The 12,355-nt window shown below is 39.5% G+C and overlaps 1 protein-coding gene across 7 annotated transcripts in view; it reads left to right on the top strand.

Annotated features, from left to right (window-relative positions):
• FBXO10 (F-box protein 10) overlaps nt 1-10,392 on the top strand; it is a 360,834-nt gene extending 350,442 nt beyond the window's left edge. For all 7 annotated transcript variants that reach the window (XM_077251514.1, XM_077251506.1, XM_077251488.1 and 4 more), the window contains exons 11-12: nt 6,131-6,312; nt 7,114-10,392. In XM_077251514.1, coding sequence (XP_077107629.1) covers nt 6,131-6,312; nt 7,114-7,291 — 360 coding nt within the window. In that variant the 3' untranslated portion in view covers nt 7,292-10,392. The remainder of the gene's footprint in view (nt 1-6,130; nt 6,313-7,113) is intronic.
• Nucleotides 10,393-12,355: the final 1,963 nt, after the last annotated feature.

Consider the following 12,355-nt stretch of genomic DNA (forward strand, 5'->3'; position numbering starts at 1 on the left):
CAAACAACAATGTTCTTCCCCATGTCCGCTGCCTTATATATGACATCCTCATAGGACTGTAATTCACGCAGATAATGTAAATGGTCATGTTTCCATCTTGTGGATAAGTTTTAAATCATCCAATACCAATTTGGTAAATATTTCAAAAGAGAGACGAGGGGAAACTGTTATGATCCTTAGTGGTTGAGGATCACAAAATACTACAGCTAAGTAACAAAACATAGGACAAGCTTTAGGGAGGTGGTAAACTGGACTGACCGCAAATCTGAACCTATCCAACACACTAGAGGTAGCCGGTGAACGTGACTAAAATCCTAGACGTCTCGAGCCAGCCTGAGGAACTAACTACCCCTAGAGAGAAAGAAAGACCTCACTTGCCTCCAGATAAATAATCCCCAAAGATATAGAAGCCCCCAACAAATAATCACGGTGAGGTAAGAGGAAGGCACATACGCAGGGGTGAAAGCAGATTCAGCAAATGAGGCCCACTAATACTAGATAGCAGAAAATAGAAAAGGGGTCTGTGCGGTCAGTAAAAAACCCTTACAAAATATCCACACTGAGATTTCAAGAACCCCCGCACCAACTAACGGTGTGGGGGGAGAAACTCAGTCCCCTAGAGCAACCAGCAAGCGAGGAAATCACATTTTAGCAAGCTGGACAAGAAACATGATGAATGCTGATAATCAAAAAATAAACAAACAAAAACTTAGCTTGTCTTGGAGAGACTGGGAGCAAGGTAGTCACAAGGAATCTGAAGAGCACTGAATACATTGAGAGCAGGCAAGGAACTGAGTATCCAGGTGAGCTAAATAGGAAACCAACCAAGGATAACGAACCAGCTGATGCTGGCAACCTGCAGAAAGACAACACTACACAGTACCGCTTGTGACCACTAGAGGGAGCCCAAAAATAGAGTTCACAACAGGAAACCTTGTTGATTTCGGAATGATATACTGTGGAAACCTACCTTGGGCATCTGATATTTGTTCACTAAGCAAATCCTCCAAAGCTAGCAAAGCCTCCCTCTTGACCGGGCTCTGAAACTTATGCAATGATGGATTCTTATGATGTATCTTTTTCAGAATAAGTTTCTGAGAAAATGTGTAGATCTTTTAGGGCTGTAAAATAATGAAAACAGTCAGAAAGAAAGTCAAACGTTTACCCAAAACCTCAAACTGTACCTTGGTAAATACTTGCGAGGGCAGATTGATTACCCGTAGCTCACTCTGGGACTTATTTCCTTGCTGTTTCCCCAGAGGTCATTTGTTTTTAGAAGCCTGCCTGGTCTTAACTCTCTGTGTGGATTTGGTGCCCCCATCTTCTCCATCCTGGATATTCCTATGTGTGGATTGGAGAACTTCACCTGAAGTAAAGGATTTAAATGATGCAGATATTTTGCGATATGTTGAGCCTGCTCTGAAGAAAGAGCATGATCGGTCATTAATAGTTCTCCATTTATACATTCTATATTAGATTGTTTGTTATTCAAATCTCTTTGAAATTTCTTAAATTTCACTATTTGTATTTCTGATGCAAATTTTTGGCATTCCTGATCTAACTCCTCATTAAATTTCTTCATACCATCCCCAGACATTTCCCTTTTCAAAGTATATTATAACTTTTCTATTTTAATCTCCATTTCTCTCAGGGAGTTTCTATTGAGATCCCTCAATAACTCCATGTATCAATTAGAGCACACATTGGCTAGCTGTTCCCATCTCGTTTTAAATGCATCCTCACCAATGGGGGAAAGATGGGAACACCTGAGCTCTCAAACCTCTAGGGATTAACCCCTTTTGCAAATACCTCTCTAAGAAAGCGTGATTTCACTAGATCCTTGTTCTTTCTCTTAACAAATCTTAAATTTTTTCAGAATTGAAGATAATCCCCCGTCACTTCCGAATTTTTCATCATAGTGATCCCAAATCTCTTTAAGATAACAGGTATTGACGCAATCCACACAGGTATCGGGGAGGGGGGGTGAATGTAAAAAAAACTCGCTCAACATCAAAGTGGATTGCTCTTTGGGCACTATGACTCCTATTGGATTAAATTAATCACTTAGTTTTGCGCCTTTCTTATAGGTAATTGTTTATTGATAAAGTATATGTGGATTGTCCGCTACTCTCCATTTTTCGCTGATTTTTATTGTCTTAATTGTTTTTTCGTGTTAGCAGTTCGTTGTGTTAGTAATAGTCTTTCCTGGGCCTTTTCTTCTTTCCTTATTTTGAATTCATCGCACATCATGTATTACAAATTGAAGCACCTACTAACAGATCACCGGCATGGATGCACATTATAATAATCTGACAATATTACTATGTTTCCAATGTTATTCAATTATGGTGTACCTGTTATTCTGTGATCTGTTGCACTTCATTTGGATACAGCTGAAACTAGAAGTTTACTTACACTATATAAAAAGACACACATGCATATTTTTCTCAATGTCGGACATGAATGCCAAATGCCAGAATAATGAGAGAGCAAGAATGTTTTAAGGCATTTTTACTTACTGCAAAGTGAAGATTACATACACTAAGATTACTATGCTTTTAAACAGTTCTGTACTGCCCATATTATTATGTCATGTGTTTGGAAGCTTCTGGTTTTTGACAATATCTGAGTTAGAGACACACCTGTGGTTGTATTTTAATGCACACCTGAAACACACTGCTTCTTTGTGTAGCATCATGGGAAAGTCTCAAGAAATCAGCCAAGATATCAGGAAGAGAATTGTGGACTTGCACAAGTCTGGTTCATCCTTGGGTATAATTTCAAGATACCTGAAGGTGCCTCATTCATCTCTACAAACAATTGTACTGAAGTACAAACAAGAAGGGAATGTCCAGCCATCATACCGCTCAGGAAGGAGACTGGTTCTGTGTCCCAGACATGAACATGCTTTGGTCCGACATGTGCATATCAACCCAAGGACAAAAGCAAAAGACCTTGTGAAGATGATGGCGGAAACTGGTAAGATTGTTTCAATATCCACAGTGAACCAAGTACTAGATCAACATGAGTTGAAAGGCCACTCTGCCAGGAAGAAGCCATTGCTCCAAAAGAAACAAAAAAAGCCAGATTAATGTTTGGTAATGCACACAGGAACAAAGACCTTAATTTTTGGAGACATGTCCTGTGGTGTGAAGAAACGAAAATTTAACTTTTTGGGCATAATGACCATTGTTACGCTTGGAGGAAAAAGGGAGAAGCTTTGAATGCTAAGAACACCATCCCAACTGTGAAACACGGAGGTGGCAGCATCATGTTGTGGGGTTGTTTTGCTGCAGGAGGGACTGGTGCACTTCACAAAATAGATGACATCATGAGAAAAGCAGATTATGTGGCAATGCTAAAGCAACATCAAGATATCAGCCAGCAAGTTAAAGCTTGGGCGGAAATGGGTCTTCCAAATGGACAATGACCCAAAGAATACTGTTAAAATGGTAACAAAGTGGCTTAAGGATAACAAAGTCAATGTTTTGGATTGGCCATCACAAATCCCTGATCTCAATCCTATTGAAAATTCATGGGCAAAACTGAAAAGGCAAGTGCGAACAAGGCAGCCTACAAACCTGGATCAATTACACCAGTTTTGTCAGGAGGAATGGGCCCAAATTCCAACCAACTATTGTGAGAAGCTTGTGGAAGGCTATCCCAAACGTTTGACCCAAATCATTCAGTTTAAGGACAATGGTACCAAATACTAATGAAATGTATGTTAACCTTTGACTTTGCAGTAAGTAATAAAAATTCCTGAAAGCATTCTCTCTCATTACTCTGGCATTTGGCAAATAATAATTATGGTAATCCTAATTGACCTAAAACGGGAAAGTCTTGAATCAAATTCACCAACTTGATGGGTCCGTTAACCCCTCCCCCCAAGGCTGTTTGCACCCTCCTGACCCAGGCCAAATTTTACAATTGTGAACACTGTCACTTTATGAAGTAATAAATTTGGAAGGCTTCCGACTGATTCTGAGATTGTTTTTTCATGACATATTGTACTTCATGATAGTGGTAAAATGTATTCAACATGACTTGTGTTTATTTATTAAAGACATGGAAATTTGGCAAATTTTGAAAATTTGGAATTTTTAAACTTTTCATTTTTATGCCCTTAAATCAGAGAGATATGTCACACAAACTAGTTAATAAATAACATTTCCCACATGTCTACTATACAGCAACACAATTTGTAAAACAGATTTTTTTTTGTTAAGAAGTTAGAAGGGTTAAAACTTGACCAGCAATTTCTCATTTTTACAACATGCAAAACTATTTTTTTAGGGACCACATCACATTTGAAGTGACTTTGTGGGGCCTATGTGACTGAAAATATCCCAAAGTGACCCCATTCTAAAAACTGCACCCCTCAAGGTGTTCAAAACCACATTCAAAAGTTTATTAACCCTTCAGGTGTTTCACAGGAATGAATGGAATGTGGAAGAAAAAATGATCATTTTACTTTTTTCACAAAACTTTTACTTTAGACCCAATTCTTTTTATTTTGACAAGGGTAACAGGAAAAAAATGGACCCCAAACTTTGTTGTGCAATTTTTCCAGTGTATGCCGATACCAAATACGTGGGAGAATACCACTGGGCGCACAGCAGGGCTGGGAAGGAAGGGAACGCCATTTGACTTTTTGAAAGCAAAATATGATGGAGTAATTAGGGAACACCATGTCGCGTTATGAGAGCCCCTGATGTGCCTAAACAGTGAAAACCACCCACAAATGAAACTATCTTGGAAACTAGACTCTTCAGGGAACTTATCTGGATATGTGGTGAGCACCATGACCATAGGTGCTTCACAGAAGTTTGCAAATTGTCTCTTCGGAGAGGAATAGGACTAGAACTCTAGTGCCACCTATAGGAAGTAGCAGTCCTAAAAGTCACTATCTACTCTCCAACAAGCCTTGTCACATGTCTTAGGATAAAAGCCAAAACCAAAATCTCAATTTACAGACAGTGTTTCGGGGTATTGCTCCTCATCAGTGCAAAGATAAGGTTTGGCTGGGTGAGAGGTGTCTGACCAGGATCCAAGGGGTTACGATTCTCCTTGCGGAGAGTGACATTGCTACTTCCTATTGGTGGCACTAGAGTGCTAGTCCTCTTCCTCTCTGAAGGGACAATTTGCATATTTCCCAGAGGAACATTGCGACCTAAGTCTCCTCACCTCGGCATGCTTGACATGTCACTCTCCACAAGGAGAAAAGTTACCCCTTGGATCCCGGTCAGATGTCTCTCGCCCAGACAAACCAGATCTCAAACTTTACACGGACGTGGGGCAGAACCCCGAAACAATGTCTGCGAATTGATGTTTTGACTTATATCCCAAGTCATGTGACAAGACTTGTTGGAGAGTCGATATTGACTTTTAGGATTGCTGCTAGAGTTCTAGTCCTCTTCCTCTCTGAAGAGACAAATTGCATACTTCTCACTGAAGTATATAACGTTGAGCAATGAAAATTAAAAAAAAATCAAATTTTTCCCACAAAAATGTTTTTTATATCCCAAATTTTACATTTTCATAAGGGTAACAGGAGAGTTTGCACGATACAATTTGTTGTGCAATTTCTCCTGAGTATGCCAATGCCCAATATGTGGAGGAAAAGTACTGTTTGGCCGCACGGCAAGGAAGGAGCACCATTTGACTTTTTGAATGCAAAATATGCTGGAATAATTAGTGGACGCAATGTCGAGTTTGGAGAGCCTCTCATGTGCCTAAATAGTGGCAACCCCCCACAAGTGACACTATTTTGGAAACTAGACCCCTCAGGGAACTTATCTAGATGTGTGGTGAGCATCTTGACCATAGGTGCTTCACAGAAGTTTATAACGTACAGCCGTGAAAATAAAAAAACATCACATTTTTCCCATAAATATGTTCTTTTCGTCTCAAATTGGCGTGGTCCAGGGCCAGTAAGTTCTAGCCAACCTATTTTATTTTCTATTTCTTGCGTGCTACCCAGTAACGTATATAGATGCCACAGCTCAGCTGGGAGCACACATGGATAAACACACATAAAATGGTTCGCTGTGCATATGGGTGCAGATTTTCAATAACAATGAATACCAAGATAACAGTTGCTAATAGTTTTCCTCCATATTATATTTAGGTGACCAGAAACAGGATTCAGTCTCTTCATGACTATGGCATTGCACTCCTTGATCAAACCAAAAGTCTTGTACACGAAAACCTCATATTTCAAGGAAAATCCGGACTAAACATCTTGCAACAAGTGTCCAACAATGAAGACTGCATAGTACAACATAACAAGCTTCTCACCTACAAGAAAAAGTAGGTATTCTTGTGCCTGGCGTTGTAATGTGTGTAGGGATCTGTCCTCACTCAGCTGTTGTTGAGGTAGGATAAACTTCTCTGGTTAGAAAAAACAAATGAATAGCCTTTCCCGGCACAGAGTAACAAACAGGAAAAAAAAGGTACACAGTCCTTGTAGTACAGCGGGTCCGCCCGCACAGGTCAGTGTTTTTACAACACACAATGGAGGTCTCCACACCTCCAGCCATAGACACTGAATGAGACGCAGCCCCCAATTTATTCAGCAAAACACTCCCCTGGGGTGGGATATGTGAGCGGTTATTCCCACCCATCTCTTATGACTGCTCATAAAACCTGGCCCAGGATTGGCCCAAACAATCCTCTCAGCACTATATGTGCTGGAACATACCTCAGAGTTCACATTACCACAGATAATAGCCACGATGACACATATCTCCCCTCAAGGACTTGTCCGGCAGCCATCTAACATGTGTTTTTGGTATAGATTTCTATGTTGACCGAGGATTGTTCCCCTCAAAAAACAGAAGATGCATTACTAGTTACACATTTTTACTAGCATAGCAATACTCGTAGCCAGGCAATGTGCAGCAAAAAAAAGTTAAAGCGACTGTTTCTTAGGATTTGTCGTGGGGGTTTAGGCATAAAGCGCAAACTGATAAGTGTATGGCATATCCTAATGGTAAGATGGGAGTACGACTTTAATCCTCCACTTATTGCATTCAGTGTGGTACAGGGCAGTTGTAAAGTATGTGAATGAACATCATTGTGTTTTATTAATTAAGTTCTTAACTCTTGCAGGCCAGATGTTACATGGAAGTTAGAAAACCCACCCGCGAGGCCGTATATTGAAGGATGCACAAGAGGCGTCTCCAGTACTCAGAGTAGTCAGAGGGTTGCTAATGTCACAACCAGGATTGCAGCAAGAGTGGAAGGACGTTGTCACAATAATGGCAGCATCTTCTGTACTATCCTTTGACTACTACAAATTGCTCATGTTCTACTTCAATAACCACTGAAAACCAATCGTTTATTACTATATCATCAGCTACTTGCGATAAGGACATTAGATTAGATGGAGGAGACTAGGTCCTACCAAAGCACATCTAGTCTGTTAGATGCAGCATTCTAAATACAGTTTCATGATACATTTCTGGCGGCATTATTCACCTAGAAGCTTTAATAACATCTTTAATTTGCTGGATGCCAACAAATATAGTACTTATGACCACTTTTTCCATGTCTAGTTAATATAGTAATAGAATATAAATTTGGATACAATCTATTTATTCTGAAGTCATCTCTCACTATATTAAACCTACATATTCCTAGTGTTGTTGTTTACGTCTACCCTAGATGACAAGTACAAAGGCCATTTTATTTGCAGGACTGATACTCACTACCAGTTGTAGATGATCTCCGGCAGGAATTAATATTGATCACAAAGTCATATGTGCCATATAGAGTTACATTTATTTTTTGTATAATACTTTTTTGGAGTAAAAATGAAAAACAAAATATAATATCTAATTTGTTTTGCTGGTACTGCTTTTTGGAAGACAAGAACATCTGCACGCTTATTGTGTATTCAAAGTATGGCACCACCTAATTCACTTATTTAGCGGTACCGAACATATCATGACATCTGATGTCACAGCCTTATTTATTACAAGGTGCAATAAATCGAAGTCTATAGATATTTCTCTGTACAACTGTATTTCAAACTTCCTTTGTGAAAAGAGTGACTGTAGATTAAATGGCGGTTTCATGTATTATCAACATTATCGTCCTTATATGGTGGAAAAATTAGTTTCACGTAAAAAATATACAGTATACGTCTCTAAGCTAGAGAACTGAATATTCAAGAATACAATACTGGCTGTATTTGAAAATACATTATAGCTAATGTGTCTCATATCACGATGAAACCATACCCTGGCAAATTCATACCTCTGTTATAACCGGTTATGACATTAGGCCATGATTGTTATATAGCCCCAACTATTTAGAGTACTCAGTACAACAATATCAGGAAATATTAAAAGTTTAGTTTTTCAGATACTAGTGAAATTATTAACTAATTCTAGAGTAAGAGTATAAATTTGGAGTAGTGGGTTTAAATAATGCAAATTTCACAGCAATATTATATAAATTAAGAAGTCAAGAAAGAGATTCCAGAGACCAAAATACAACCCCAATTCCAAAAAAGTTGGGATGCTATGTAAAAAAAACAAGAATGCAGCGATTTGGAAATCTTTTATAGCCATATTTTATTCATAGCAGAACACATATCAGAAGTTGAAAATTAGACATTTTCTCCATTTCATTCTCCTTTAGAAAATGAAAATCTCAAAAAAGTTAGGACAGGGTTAACATAAGGCTGGAAAAGTAAGTGGTACTAATGAAATAAAACAGCTGGAGGGTCACATTTCTACTAAGTCACATGCCAATTGTTGTGTATTAAAAGAACATGTTAGAGAGGCAAAGTCTCTCAGAAGCAAACATGGTCAGCCGTTTACTAATCCATGAAAAATTGCATCTAAAAAATGGGGAACAATTTAAGAACAATGTTCCTTAATGTAACATTACAAAGACTTTGAATATCCCGCTATCTATAGTACATAATATAACGAGACTCTGGAGAAATCTATGTGCACAAGGGACCCTCAAGTGGCACTATTTTAAAGACAACTGATATCACCGTGCAATCCACACATGTAAGTTACATCACTTTCATGCTAGAAAGAAACCATATATGAACACAATACACTGCCATATTCTGTGGGCAAAAATTCCTTTAAAATTGACTGAGTAAAAATGAAAAACTGTTCCTCATACAACAATATAACTCCAACAATTGGTCTTCTCACGTCCCTGATGTTGACAGACTGTTGTATGAGGAAGAGTGGATGCTATACAATAGTAGAAATAGCCCTGTCCCAACTTTTTTGAGAAGCATTGCTGCCATCAATTTCTACCGTATATACTCGAGTATAAGCCGACCCGAGTATAAGCCGACCCCCTTAATTTTGCCACAAAAAACTGGGAAAACTTAATGACTCTAGTATAAGCCTAGGGTGGGAAATGCAACAGCTATCGGTAAATTTCAAAAGTAAAAATAGATACCAATAAAAGTAAAATTAATTGAGACATCAGTAGGTTAAGTGTTTTTGAATATCCATATTGAATCAGGAGCCCCATATAATGCTCCATACAGTTCATGATGGGCCCCATAAGATGCTCCATACAAAATACGCCCCATATAATGCTCCATACAGTTTATGATGGGCCCCATAAGATGCTCCATATTAAAATATGCCCCATATAATCCTGCATAAAGGTTAATATTGGCCCCATAAGATGCTCCATAGACACATTTGCCCGATATAATGCTGCACAAATGTGGATTATGTCCCCATAAGATGCCCCATAGCGATATTTACCCCATATAGTGCTGCACAAACTTTATGGCCCCATAGGATGCTCCATAAAGATATTTTCCCCATATAATGCACAAACGTTAATTATGGCCCCATAAGATGCTGCATACAGACATTTGCCCCATATAGTGCTGCACAAATGTTAATTGTGGCCCTATAAGATGCACCATAAAGATATTTGCCCCATATAGTGCTGCACAAACGTTAATTATGACCCCATAAGATGCTCCATAAAGATATTTGTCCCATATAGTTCTGCACAAATGTTAATTATGGCCCCATAAGATGCTCCATACAGACACTTGCCCCATTTGCTGTTGCTGTGATAAAAAAAAATCACATACTCACCTCTCGTTGCTCAGGCCCCCAGCACTTTAAATATTCACCTTTCCTCTTTCCGGCCGCCGCTCTGCCTTCAGCATCTTCTGCACTGACATTCAGGCAGAGGGCGAGCACTAACCACATCATCGCGCCCTCTGACATGAGCCTCACTGCAGAGGACGCTGAAGACGGTGCGGCGGCTGGAACGAGGAGAGGTGAATATCGTGCAGTGCTCCCCCTCCCCATTATACTCACCTGCTCCTGGCGCGGTGCAGTCCCTGGTTCCCCGACTCTGCAGTTTCTTCCTGTATTGAGCGTTCACATGGTACTGCTCATTACAGTAATGAATATGCGGCTCCACCCCTATGGGAGGTGGAGCCACATATTCATTACTGTAATGAGCGGTACCATGTGACCGCTCAGTACAGGAAGAAGCTGAGGCGCCAGAACCAAGGAACTTGCAGGGACCGCGCCAGGAGCAGGTGAGTATTATTACACAGCCCCCCCCTCCCCGCCGACCCCTGGGTATGACTCGAGTATAAGCCGAGAGGGGGACTTTCAGCCCAAAAAAATGGGCTGAAAATCTCGGCTTATACTCGACTATATATGGTAAATGTTTTTTTTTTTTTTATTAAATTTAAAAAAAAAGCAATTGAGGTTTTACACTGAAGTACAGACAGATTAGTTAAAAGGAGGGCATCAGCACAGGCAGTGAGGATGCACGCCTCTAAGGACTCAGAGGGAAACAGTCTTATACCTCATCCAGAATTGGCTTTACACCTACTCTGCTGTTTGATGCTGTATAATTTTCTCCATGTGGTAGCTACATCACCTGTCTTATCTATGGAATTTTTCTGTGCTGTATAAATATGTGATTCTTCAGAATTTCTTTTAGTCTATGCCTGATGAAGAGACCTGTGTAGTCTCGAAAGCTTGCAATTTGTTACCATCTTTTCAGTTAGCCATTAAAAGGTATCAACCACTGAGGACTCTCAATTCTAAATATTTTTCTATCCACTGGCTAACACGGTACCAAGGTATATATCTTTCCTGTAACAGAAAGGTACAGTTACCCTTTAATTTTACATACAGTCCTATTGGATATTTAAGGTAGTAAAGGCCATTTAGCGTCGACCTGCATTTATTTCTATATTTAGGTGAATCCGGCTGGCGTGTTAGGTCAAGGTTGTCACTTTATGCAAGGCTGGACTTACACAATGTTTGGACTTTACATTTGATTAAATCGTTGGAAGTAAAGCACCAAATATGCACCCTACAAATAGGAAACTAGACGCCTGTACAAGGGAAAAAATGCAAGGGAAACATAATGATATAAATATTTGCCTCTTCTTGGCTTTGGACATGCGGCATGTAAACAATCAAAGCATCGTCTGTAGGTACCATGCTATCCTTAAGACCTGCTTTTAGAGACCTAACTGCAGCATACCCAGTGCTTTCAACAGTAAGCGTTATTTTAAGTTTTATTTCATAAAACAATAATACACATGAAAATAAGCAACTTTGTAATACATCTCTGCAGAGAAATCTGCTTCTTTGTCAAAATTGATCATTATGAAAATTCTCAATTTTGAGGTAAAATCTGTATTCAGTGTAGCAGACTTAACTATTACTGAGATGGGAGATGGCGGCTGATACTGGTAAGATGCTATCTGTATAGGAGGGGGAGGAGCTCTGCCTCTAGCTCCTCCCTCCTACATAGAATTGTATCCCCAGCAACTGACCTCTCCTATCTGAGTAATGGGAAAGTCGGCTACACTGAATACAGATTTTACCTCAAAATTGAGAATTTTCATAATGATCAATTTTGGCAGAGAAAGAAGCAGATTTCTCTGATAAGAAAAAATACAGAGTTTCTCATTTTCATGTGGACTATTGATTTATGAAATAAAAATTAAAACAATGGTTACTCTTTAAAGAGAACCTGTCATCAGGATTATGCCTGTTCAGATAAAGTTATGGCCATAATGGCGTTATAATACTCATTGAACAGATACCTTCAGTGAAGAAATCCGCCGCCTGATTGTTGTTTAATCATCACTGGAAGTTTGGGTTTCCTAAGCAGTCTTCAGGAAAATGACTGCACCTGTTCAGATCTCAGCTCAACCTCAATCTGCGCATGCACCACCATTATGCTGAAGACTGCCGGAAGATCAATCTTTGCAAGTGCCGCATGTGGTCAGGATGTGCTGGCACAAAATTTAAAACAGGAAGAAGATAGAGACACCAGCGGTAGTGGAGGGGCTGGGGCAGAGCCAAAGACT

This window comes from Ranitomeya variabilis, chromosome 1, assembly GCF_051348905.1.
Source record: "Ranitomeya variabilis isolate aRanVar5 chromosome 1, aRanVar5.hap1, whole genome shotgun sequence".
In the NCBI taxonomy this organism is placed as follows: Eukaryota; Metazoa; Chordata; class Amphibia; order Anura; family Dendrobatidae; genus Ranitomeya; species Ranitomeya variabilis.